Source organism: Lampetra fluviatilis, chromosome 2, assembly GCF_964198595.1.
Source record: "Lampetra fluviatilis chromosome 2, kcLamFluv1.1, whole genome shotgun sequence".
Lineage (NCBI taxonomy): Eukaryota > Metazoa > Chordata > Hyperoartia > Petromyzontiformes > Petromyzontidae > Lampetra > Lampetra fluviatilis.
In genome coordinates this window covers 3,464,682-3,477,413 of record NC_136276.1, presented here as the reverse complement: position 1 = coordinate 3,477,413, position 12,732 = coordinate 3,464,682, and the positions used below count along the sequence as shown (strand labels likewise).

The following is a 12,732-nucleotide window of genomic DNA, read 5'->3' as shown; positions in this document are numbered from 1 at the left end:
GCTTCCAGCTTGTAGATGTAGAGCTTCCAGCTTGTCGATGTTGAGCTTCCAGCTTGTAGGTGTTGAGCTTCCAGGTTGTAGATGTTGAGCTTCCAGGTTGTAGATGTTGAGCTTCCAGGTTGTAGATGTTGAGCTTCCAGGTTGTAGATGTTGAGCTTCCAGCTTGTCGATGTTGAGCTTCCAGCTTGTAGGTGTTGAGCTTCCAGCTTGTAGGTGTTGAGCTTCCAGCTTGTAGATGTTGAGCTTCCAGCTTGTAGGTGTTGAGCTTCCAGCTTGTAGGTGTTGAGCTTCCAGCTTGTAGGTGTTGAGCTTCCAGCTTGTAGGTGTTGAGCTTCCAGCTTGTAGCTGTTGAGCTTCCAGCTTGTAGGTGTTGAGCTTCCAGCTTGTAGGTGTTGAGCTTCCAGCTTGTAGCTGTTGAGCTTCCAGCTTGTAGATGTTGAGCTTCCAGCTTGTAGATGTTGAGCTTCCAGCTTGTAGCTGTTGAGCTTCCAGCTTGTAGATGTTGAGCTTCCAGCTTGTAGCTGTTGAGCTTCCAGCTTGTAGATGTTGAGCTTCCAGCTTGTAGATGTTGAGCTTCCAGCTTGTAGCTGTTGAGCTTCAAGCTTGTAGATGTTGAGCTTCCAGCTTGTAGATGTTGAGCTTCCAGTTTGTAGATGTTGAGCTTCCAGCTTGTAGCTGTTGAGCTTCCAGCTTGTAGATGTTGAGCTTCCAGCTTGTAGATGTTGAGCTTCCAGCTTGTAGATGTTGAGCTTCCAGCTTGTAGATGTTGAGCTTCCAGCTTGTAGCTGTTGAGCTTCCAGCTTGTAGCTGTTGAGCTTCCAGCTTGGAGAATGCAGTGACCCCGGTCCCTCTCAGGGACCCGCCTCTTTGGTCGGGGCCGCTCCGCCCTCGGCCCCGCCCACCTTCCCGAATATTCTCGTTCCCCCTCGATCCTTCTCAAGAGCCAAGAGCTCTCTCCGGACACATGATCACCCACCAGTACCCCCACCTGGGGCCCCCTGTGTGGAGAGTCCCGATCACGTGTCTACGGTGTCAACCAGAGTGCCATGGCCCGGGGCAACCCTGCCCCTGGGCTGACACTCACCCCTCCCCCTCGGGGGGGGGGGGGGTGGGGGAGCCCCCACCACACACTGTGCGTGGTGCCCGCACTATCCCAGTGCTCGCCAAGCCCCGCTAGAGCTGGCGTTACACACAGCCACCCACACGGTGCTGTCCACGATGTAGGGACATCGAACGGCACGACCCTTCTGGGCCGGCACCGTACAGTGACATCCCCGGTGTCACTACATATGTACAAATGTTTCAACATTTTTCCCACAACATTATAAAAGTTGCATTTTGCTTTGACCTTGGGTCTAGGCCTGATTCGGCCTCCGTATTTTCGTATTTTGCCTATCGGAAACATTTTCAAGGACATTTGTATTATCTACTAAATTGTGTAGAGTTCTGTCATACTCGCAAGAGCTGACCAATGTGTGCTGGTGTCATGTCCAGTTCGTTAGTCTCAAGCCCGAGATAGTAAATTCCTAAAATGTCCTTTTGTAAAACTCTACCTCAGCAGATTTTTTTGTTTGTACTGAGCCCAGATGGCATTGCTTTTTGGGATAATTTGTGTTACTGCCGAAAATGGCATTGATATTTTTCCCCTTTCCTCGGGTGCTAACGCGACAATTATTTATTCTGGTAATGATTGGCCCTCGGGGACATCCGTTGCTCTTGGATACATCGGGACTCCGCAAGATGTTAACGAGTTCAACAACAGGGTTATTTTTAGACCGCTATTATTTCATGCTCAGTGCCGCGCACTTGAGCTAATTGAGCGGTAATGAAAGGGTAGGGATGGATGATGAAATGAGCGGGTCCAGAAAGGGCAGGAGGGGATTGGAAGGGCGGTCTCAGCCAGGGTTGTTGTGTTTGCTCTGTGAGAGGCAGAAGATATAAGCACACACATCCTGCCTCTTGCTGATTGTATTTGGTTCCTTGTGCACACGCAAAGGTGGTCGGTCGGGGAGCGGTTGGGTCTTGGTCGTTGTGCTTATCCAGCTTGCATGAGGCCAAATGCAATGGATGTGTGAACATGTGTGTGCTTGATCTCGCTGAGGCTGTGTGCTTGATTTTAAATGTACGAGTGTGTCTACTCCGAGGCGTGATGGCGCAGCGGGTTAGTGGAAGTGCTCTGATGGCTCCAAAACCTGAGTTCAATTCATGACCAAGCATGGAAGTGGAATGTGCCTAACTTAGGCCTCCCATGTGGCAACTTGGCAGATGGGATGTTTTAATAGAGATACAAATGTGGCTCAGCATGATGCTCGGCAGAGCCCCCCAACATGTGCCATATTAAACCTAATAGGTGCTTGTTCACGGCACTCATTTAACAGTCTCTTGAGACTAAATGTTAAATCTATTTTGTTGTTGTTTGTTTGTGTATAATGTATGTAGGTATCTATGTTTTAGTGTACGTACGTGCATACACATGTACGTACGTCTATTCCTCAATCTGACATGGCTTCACGCACGCATGCACTGCGACAACTTAAAGAGCATTCAGCCACTCAGATTTTGTTCCTTAAAATTGAACGATTTAAGGTTGCAACGCCAACTGTGTAATTTCGTAACAATTTTCCACAGTATTTTCGAACAGTGCACAGACTAACCATGCACTGTCTAACATCATAATTTAGTAATTGACCGTTATTATGCGGTTATTCCGCATGGTTAGCATGGAGCGTGGCACTTTTGTAAATTGCTTTTGGAAGTGGCTTGTTTCACATGAACTGCACTTTGCCAGTCACCTCACCTGATGCACAAAGCACCACCATTGACCGACTTGTGACGTTCTGGAAAAGCGCCATCGTTGACCGGCTGCGGTGACGTTCCCGACATCGATTGTCTATCGAGCAGTGACTGTCTGACATCGCATGTTTAACGATAGCTCGCCCTCTTTAAATGCCCCAGTAAAACACAGTGTGATACTTTGCGCGTGTGGACATGTGTAAATGCACCTGGCCAAACTACAGCTACGGCATTTGTGCGTGTGACATTTATTCAATCTGTATTTCTACCCCCTACCCAATATTTGTGTGTTTTTATAACTGAGGTTTGTTCATCTGTTGAAAATAGGATTTGTCCATACAGCGTTCTAGTTGATATTCGCCAATGGTGGTGTCGCGTTAGATTGTGCTTCTCTTTCGTGCACTGCCCTCTGAAATCAAGGGCTGCTTTGAGCTGCACTTCAGATTGTCACTGCGTCTTGCATGTTTAATTTTTTTGTTTATCAGTTATTTTTCTTTTATGGGAGTCACTTTTTATTTTGTGCTAAAATGCTTGCTAATTGGCATCAGCAGCCGGAGTGGCACCAGAGTTGAGCCGTAATCGTCACGCTAGATGCAAGCCTTTTGTTGTTGTTGTTGCAAACACCACTGGTTTTGGCGGGGGGGGGGCAATGGGGAAGTGAGGAGGGTGCTGGGGTGGTGGTGGGGGGAGGGCAACGTCACGCGTGGATGCCTCCTAATTAAATGGTAATTTCCTGTTGCTGTGTGTTGCCATGGAGATCGGTTAACAGCCATCCTGAGTATTTGAAACCCATCAATGGTGATTTGGGTGCAAGATTCCTTGGTCACGGTGCGTCTTGCATATGTGTGTGTGTATAATTGCTGATCTAAGAAATGTCTGGTCAAAGAACAACAGCTATACATAAGCAATGTTTTGCATTCACATTGCTTAGATATATTTGCTTAGAGGTAAGGAAAAAAAATCGAACAAACAAAATAGTTATATTATATCATCCCTTTGATTGGGCGTGCATGCTGACTTGCACAACGCATGGATTTTTATAACTTTGGAGTAGTGTTCAAAGATGGGGCAAGCAATGTGTTATGTCCACATCCTTTTGTACCCCAAGTGTTATAGAAACCTTCGGTTTTTTGTTTGCTAATTTCCGCATATTTAATATGCTCCTTAACCTTTCAGGAGCTTTACGATTGCTCACCCCTCCCCCTATCATGCTCTTGCGGCTTGCCTTAAGAACCTGAATAATAACACAGCCAAACCCGAATTTAGATAGCCTTCGTAACCTGCATTACTGGTTGTTTGATTGTTTTGTCAAAACAAATGTTTGGGAAAAAAAAATAATGTTTAGGTGTTGCAATCATTATTGCAACACCTATCATAGACTGTGGCCTCCTTCCTGAAAAGGAAAGAATACCGCAAATCAAGTTGCATTCAAAGCTAGACGCCAAGTGGGAGTTCATGTTGCACAAGCACACGTCCGCTTCTTTGTTTGCGCTGTGACCATTTAATATTTTTTGTATCGGTTGTTTTAATCAACCTTTTTGTTCATCTGTATGTGTCTGCGTGTATGTGATTGTGGAAATACAGGAATGCTGGGTCCAGGTGGATGTCCCATTGCAAGGGAGGCAGAGGGAGCCATGCATCAGCTCAACATCTCCCCACCGGCGTCTGCGGAGAGGGGAAGCAGGCGAGGAGGTGGCAGCTCTGGCTGGGAGATGTCCTTGATGTACAGTGCAGATAAAGGCTCGTCCCAGGTGTGTGTGTGCAGCCCCGAGTGTGCCCATCACCACCCCTCACCCTGCACGTCTAAAAACCCTGCACTCTTATTCCCAAGGTCTAACTTCTGGCCTGGGAAAACCTTACACAAGACCTGACCCCTAAGCCGGTCGGGTGATGCTGTGGTGAGAATGCTCATCTTGCGGTCAAAGCCCATTTGTGAGTTGACCATGGAGTAGATATGAAGAAGAGTATCAAGGTTCGGAGAATAACAGTATTTCTTGGAAATACTGCCCCCTGCCATACTCTTCTCTAAGCGCACAACTTCATCTGTCTGTGATGAACGCTGCACTTTCCGTCGTTTTCATGCAGGGGGCGCTGCAAACTTACGCGCCCCCTGCATGAACGATGGAGGCGCCCGGACAGACGTTCGATTACGTTGGAATCGATCTGCAGACGGCGGTCTTCTCGCACGGCCAGCAGCTGTTTGTCGCCTTATCTCGATCCCGCAATCCCAAACAGGTGAAAGTCCGCATCGAACCGAATCCCCGGCAAGGCCATCTACTCAACGACGAGAGAAAATTCACACGAAATGTCCTTTTCAATGAAGTCTTCCAGATGTAAAATGATATAAGCTTTTAATGAAGAAATCAAATTATCTAATTCAAAACATAATACAATTCAAAGATGTTTAATTTTAAAACTTCAAAACGGAGCATCGGGTGCTTGCGTGAATGCGTCGTTCGTGTGCAATTTTTTTGTGACTTTCCTGGCCGAAGGCCGTAAATGGTTGTGAGGGTCGCCACAGTCGCACCCGACCAACCTAGCATGCAATATGGATATTTCATCACTGCCTAATGACCACCAACAGATACCAGAGGCACCCTACATTCGTTTGAGCGAGGATACAATTTGAAGAATCAATTCCTCATGTCCCTGGCATGGATCAAGTTTCACATCTTCACCAGTGTTCCCTCTTGCAATTCAAATTAAGTCACTCTTTGTTGCTGACATCTGATGACTTTGAAAAAAACACCTGGATTGTGGTGGGGGGGGGCATGCACAGTGGAGTTCAGGGAACGCTGGCCAACCTGTTTCATTATGCACACACACAACAGCAGGTGTTCATTTAAACTCATAACCCTTGGTCATGCACCCTATCCATTACACCATGAACACTGATATCCTTTGATATGTAATTCTCATTCCTTCATAAAGTCTCAGAAATAAACTCGTATCCGTGAATGATAACTAATCACCTAAACCATAAGCCCTAATAAACACTTTCTGCATAGCAACTTAGCTTCTAGTAATACAATCCAACGTGTTATTTTGCTTCATTTTTCCTCATATTCATTTGAATGTGTAATAGCCTGCCTGCAGCCAAGTTTATCATAGTCTGGCACGCGTGTTTCTGTCCCACCGTGCTGTTCTGTTTCACGGGAGATAAAACTAAAAAAGTGATGTGTTAGAGATATATTGTGCCGTACTTTTTAACGTGCGGCACCATTGTGCTTCGTGTTGACTCGGTGTGGGGGGGGCGGCCGCAGTACCGAGTAGCTTGATGAATGGGAGTATCCAACGGCAGCGCAGCACGGCCTCTGCTTGCGGGTGGGCCACGAAGAGGGCCTTGCCAGAGTGTGACCCACCGTGGGGGGCACACGACTATTACCCTGGCCCGGGATGCAGCATGCCTTCGCAAGGGGGGCCCGCCTCGCCGGGCCGTCGGCTTAAATCCTAGGTAGCGTCGACTCCTTGTCGACCCTGCCAGTTGCAGCGTGGTTGTTAATAATTTGCATAATAGCTATGCGATGTGGTGCAAGGCTGGTTATTATCACTCTCAGTTAAGCCCTAGGGATGTGATGGCAGAAATTACCAATTTTTATGCTGGCAAGAGATTGTGATTTTGGATTACATGGAAATAATCTCACTGGCGCGGTGGAAAATACTTCCGGTGTGTTTGCAAAAATTCCATTGTGGATTGTGTATTGCCATAGCGTGGCTTATCCGGTGCATTGTGACGGGTCAGTATAGTGGCGCATGGAAGGTCCGCTGATGACACACTGTGGGAAGCCACTGTGATAAAGTACATTCTCCAGTCTGCCTTCCCAGTGGGGGTGGGGGGGGGCACCAGCAGGTTAATCGGTGGCAGGTATTTGTTATCGCGATGTTAATTAACCAGACACTCTCCCCCCCTCTCTTGTGGCTGTAAGCATGCAAAACCTTTTCTGAGGCTCTTTATGCAAAGGCCTGTGGTCGCCTGAATCCCCAGGAAGGAGCCAACCTTCCCTATTCATATTCCTGTCTTGGTGCCTCCTGTGCTATTTCTTGTTTTATTGCTATCAGTTTAACACGTAGCAGGCTTTCGCGACCAGTATTATTCATAATAAAGGTTTTTGGGTTAGATCGCGTTATTTATAAATGTGTCGCAACCCTCCACCGCTTGACACGGCCAATCAGTAAAAAATGTGTCACGTTCACAAAAGACAAATAGTTCACTACTTTAGCCCACCGGTGTGTTGAAGAGTGGATCCACAACATTTACAATTTGGTTACGATGTTTCGCTGGAAATTACATCCAGCATCTTCGGGTGATTTTCCGGAAGAGTGAAGCCATCCACCTGCTTCTGGTCTTAAGTAGTGCAGGATGACGTCATCATTGTTGAACTCCATCAGGATTCGAGATCAGGGGTGTGGGTGTTTGCAATTATGTAATAGATCAGTAATCGGCCACTTAGCATGTGACTCACCTGTAAGGAATTGCAATATGTGTTGTGTATTACTTAATAATACGCTTCCAGGCTACGCTGAGTCTATAGCTATCACAGCGATTGAAATTACTTGAATTCTTCTCAATTTGTTGATGGCACTTTGGTTGTCTGGCCACATGGTAAAGATATACTTCATGAATTTTGTATCATTTCAATGCGCAAAACCCAACCATTCAGTTCACCATGGAAATGGAGGTGAACATCACACTTCCCCTTCCTGGATATTTTGCTTGGACGCGGTCAAAATGGCAAAATAACACACAGCGTCTACCGAAAGGGAACGCACACGGATGCCTATCTGAATGCAGATTCGCATCATCACTCAGCACATAAATCCTCTCAATCACGACACTCATACATCGGGCAAAGACAGTGTCAGATGGTGAAAGTTTAAGGAAAGAGATTAAACATGTTAAAGAAGCACTAAGACTGAATGGCTACAATAATGCTCAGATTAACAGAGCGTTGAATGCCAAATCAAGATCGAACAACAATACTGCTGAAAGTGATCAGATTATCAAAACAATCAAAATATAATTTATCTCAGGAGCTACTGACAAATTAGCCCGTGTTTTGGAAAAAGCAAAACATGAAAGTGAGATTTGATACTGTATACATAATAAAAAAAAAACTATTGTCTTGTATTAAAGATGAATTACCAAAGTTATCAACAGAAAGTGTATATCGGATCAGTTGCTTATGCGGTAAGTGTTATATTGGACAGACAGGACGTAACATGAGTGTAAGACTAAACGAACACCAAAAGAACATTAAATTCTTCCAAACACAGCTGTCAGCGGTGGCAGAGCATGCTTGCCAACAAGGACATTCAGTAGATTTTGATAACGTTGAAGTATTATGCAGAACTAATTATTACTGGCCAAGATTAGTTAGAGAATCAATTGAAATTGAGACGAATTCAAATAATTTCAATCGCTTTGATAGCTATAGACTCAGCGCAGCCTGGAAGTGTATTATTTAGTAATACACAACGCACATTGCAGTTCCTTACAGGTGAGTCGCATGCTAAGTGGCTGATTACTGATCTATTACATAATTGCATACACCCCCACCTCTGCCTCTGATCTCGATTCCTGATGGGGTTCAATAATTGTGACGTTTTCTTGCGCTATGTCAGACCAGGAGCAAGTGGATGGTTTCATTATTCTGGCAAATCGCCCAAAGATGCTGGATGTAATTTCCAGCGAAACGTCGTACTACTCAAATTGGAAATGTTGTGGATCGACTCTTCAACACACCGGTGCGCTAAAGTAGTGAACTATTTGTCTTTTATATTCTTGGTTCTTTCGGTAAAGTCACGTAGAAGGGAAATAATAAAATAATAACCACAGCAAGGAAATTTGAAATGTTCTTGTTGTGGTTTTCACACTTGATGATGATTGCTTGTGTTGCAATCGAATCGTCGTGAGAATTGTATTATTTTATTTTTATTATTTTATTTTTTCCCTTCTACGTGACTTTACCGAAAGAACCAAGGATATGAATCCCTGCACTCACAAAAGCTTTAAATCGAAATTTATTTGTCTTTTGTCAACGTGACACATTTTTTCGTGATTGGACTTGTCAAGTGGTGGAGGTTTGCGACACATTTATAAATAACGCGATCAAACCCAAAAACCTTTATTATGTTTATTGCTATCATTCATTTGTTTTGATTTTTCACTTACTAAAATGAACTTTTTACATTTAGCAGATATTCAGATTATTTTCCTTGTGTGGATTTGCCACACGTTAGATGATGCAACGTGCACACATGGAAAAGTGGTTGGCATCCCTTCCCTTTGCATCTCAGTGAACTCCATTATTAAGAGCCAAACACAGTAGATTAAAATTAAGTTTACTCTCTCACATAATAAGCATTAATCCAGTTATAAATAATTTGATGATTTCATTAATGTTTTAGTTAATTTTAATACCTCTATTGGATTTTGTAACATTTTAGTGTAATTTTCATTCCGTTATTTTATTTTGACCTACGCCAAAACATCCTCATAAAAAACTAATGAAGAGTAATGAAGAGTTAATGCACTGCATCGAGTCTAATTGTGAACTCCTGGAACATTTTGGGTATGTGCATCACATTTTAATGGTTAACTGTAGAGTCTGAAAACTTGATTTGAAGCTTTCGTGACTGCAGGAATTACTCTTTGGTCCTTTAAGCACCATTGAGATGAACAGTTCAAGGCCAGGTGTTGATTCTCAAACATTGATAAATTGCTGTAGCTTATTAAAAACCTCCCAGCTTGCATTTCACACTTATTATTACCCTTCAGCGCTGGCTGCTCGACATAGTTATTGTCACTGTGTTTGCATCGTGATTTGACCTACTTTGAAAATGTATTCGGCACCGTGATGTGACCTGTCCTGTAATGTGATATAAACAATGTTTTCTCCCACACAATGCCGATCAGTATCACAGCAGTTCATTGCAACTCACTTAATTTTCCATCTCACTGCCGTATGATGACTCCTAGTGCCTTGTTATAATAATCTAGTCTAACCTATCCTATGACATGTTTATTAAAATGTAAAAATAAGTACGGTACTCGTATATGGCTAGGTTATATATAAAGGCCAGGTTATTATTAATCTAATTCATATTATAAATTATATATTAATTTCAAAACTGGATTGTTATTTTGCCTTTACATTTTTTTTTTCAAAATTGGCTCAGGTAAGGCATGCAATTTCCGGATAAACTGCAAATGGATTTAATGTGGGTCAACATGTCTCGTGTGATGAATACCACGGCCTTTGTTTTATTGATTTCACAGCCATAAACAAAAATCTGCAATCACGGCATTGAAAGGATAACAGCGGCAGTGGGGCGTTTGTCATTTTTACACCTCGCTCCTTAAAATCCGTGAACATGACTAAAGATGCCAGAAATTGACAAATGTGGTGTAGCTCTTTTTTTCACGGGCTGTAAAAAGTGAACGATTAATTCAGCCTGTATGCTGAAGCTCTCCAGTGATGCTGTGCTAACTTGCAATAGTGACTGCGCTTCCTCCAAGGTGTTGACTTTCTGCCAGCGGTATTTGAGTTAATCATCTCCGAAATGGAACTGAAAATTAAGAAAACCAAATTAAACTGAAGTAGTTAACTAAAATATAAAAAACACAGCAAAAACCTGACATTTGTTAGACTGAAAATAAAAGCCAGGAAATATTATAGACGTAAAAAATGAAATAAAAATCGACTGTGCGTACAAGACAAAGACAGCGATCCCCCGTATAGCCTTAACATACTGTTAGGGCAAGTGCTGTTAGTGAGCACCTAAGAAGGCCGGAACAGTACACGAGGTGGTGGGTGGCCAACACACCACGCCCGGCCGCCTTTGTCTCCCTAGTGACGATGTTTACTACACACCACACCAGGTATTCATTTGAGGCTGAGTCTACTCGGGGTGGCCCAGGACCGGTTCAAATAATCGTCACTGGTGTTGGCCGTGAGCGGGAATCGAACTCGGGTCGCTGAGTATCGCATACAACACACAGGAAAACATTCAGTGTTTCAATTAATGGGAATGCAGAATTGAATGGAGTTAATTGTATATTATAATAGGAACTGTAATTATCGTTCAAGTCTGGGAAGCTTTGTATTCATCAGTTATAAACAATATTATTAATTAACAGATGTATTTGTCACCAATCTTGGTGCCTTTTCTAAGCAGTAGGTTATATACAATGAGGTGACCCAAGTACAGAAAACACAGTTATATTCCTCTCTTTACTCGCCCATCTACAGTTAAAAACAAGAATGAAATCAAACAAGATCACAGGTTTTGAGGTTTAGAAATGATGAGAGTATCGAGGCAGTTGGGATCCCTCATCTTGAAAGAAAGCGTTGGACATTAAAGAGGCCGTTTGATGCGTCAAGCCCTACTGCGACCCCCACCCCCCTCTCCCCCATCTGCAGGTGCCCGGCGGATCCCAGCTGCAGGAGGCATGCGCGCCCACACAGCACGCACGGACCGACGGCCCGCCCGCACGGCCGCCCCCGGCCTGGTACCCGCAGCAGTACAGCAGTGCCGCTCTGCACTCGGGTCACGGTGAGCATCTCCCCCACACCCTCTGGAGTGTGATTGGTGTCCTACATTCCCCGGCACATGTGCCTGTCCTATCCTAGGTCGCTGCGAGTCTTCCCACAATTCAGAAAAATCTGCGCGCACGTATCCGTTAGCAGACCATTGCGCTCTTGAGCATCCTCGTGCATCAGCTCGTGATTATTAATGAGGGGGGGGGGTCCATGTGGAAGACCCCCACCTGTTCATGATTATTAATGAAGGGGGCTGGTCGACGTGGAGTGACGTCACACACGTTACACACATAGATATTCTTGGCTCATATTAGTAATGGTGCGGTTACTGTTGTACCCCGCTCTCCATTGGAGCAACCCGCAGTTTTTTTGCTTTTCATTTCTGTTAGTTTGTTTCTTGTGTGATGCACTGCTGGTGAAAACTTGTGGGAGTAGATGGGACAGAATGCACTGGCAAGTGACAAGATATAAACCAGGAAACTTAACAGCAGTTCAAAGAAGAGAATTATATACTCCATTCAGGGAGGGAACAATCAGGAGGGAGATGGAGCAATTACATTTCAGCTGACTTTGCAAGTTAATATAGATTGGTGGCTGCACAATGCTGGTGGCCGTGCAGATGGCATGGAGATGATGCTACCTTCCGGCAGTGAATTGGCAATAGCTAACGACTTGCATCCCACTGGGATTTTTGCACGCAGCGTTGAAATATACGGTGTTTTTTCTGGAAGACTTTGCTGTTTTTTCCTGGATTTTTCTGTTGTGTGTAGTCACTTTAAGATGTTTATTGTTCATGTTTTTGTTTGTTGCGGTTGCACCCGAGTAAAGAGCCGCATGGCTCACAGGGTTATACCTAATGAATGAAACTGAAAAACTGAAACATGAAGACGAGTCAAGAGACCGTTTTGCGCTGTGTTTCAGGTAACACAGGCCTTGACCACCGGCTGGCTGTGGGCGTTGCGACCTCCGATGTCCCCAATGGGTACCCGCACGCGCTTGCGTCCATGCTCGTGGGTGGGACGGTGAGAGCACAACTTGACACGGGGGGCTGTTTACTCTTGCAGAGTGTGCGAGACTGTCCAAGCGATTTGGGAACAGGATGTCAAGAGAACACTCCAAATTAATTAGTACTCAATATTTATCTTAACCCTTATGTTCGAACATGGATGGTTACATTGTTGTTGTGTGTGTATATGAACACAGCAAAGTAAAATATAGTGTACGAGCTCGTACAGTTTAATGTGAGGCATGCAATAGGCAAGATGCTGCCTGAAATATAAGTTCAAAGGCGGTGTATCTACAATTCACCCACTCAAAATATATAATATAGGTTTTTTTCGGGTTAGATCGCGTAAATATAAATGTGTCGTTCAACCCACCACCACCCGACACAGCC

General features: G+C 44.4%; 1 protein-coding gene across 4 annotated transcripts in view; it reads left to right on the top strand.

Annotated features, from left to right (window-relative positions):
• LOC144939811 (uncharacterized) overlaps window positions 1–12,732 on the top strand; it is a 68,706-nt gene that overhangs the window by 47,542 nt on the left and 8,432 nt on the right. For 3 of the 4 annotated variants that reach the window (XM_078866730.1, XM_078866732.1, XM_078866731.1), the window contains 3 exons: window positions 4,378–4,544; window positions 11,217–11,349; window positions 12,258–12,358. In XM_078866730.1, coding sequence (XP_078722856.1) covers window positions 4,378–4,544; window positions 11,217–11,349; window positions 12,258–12,358 — 401 coding nt within the window. The remainder of the gene's footprint in view (window positions 1–4,377; window positions 4,545–11,216; window positions 11,350–12,257; window positions 12,359–12,732) is intronic. The other variant, XM_078866733.1, reaches the window with a different exon arrangement.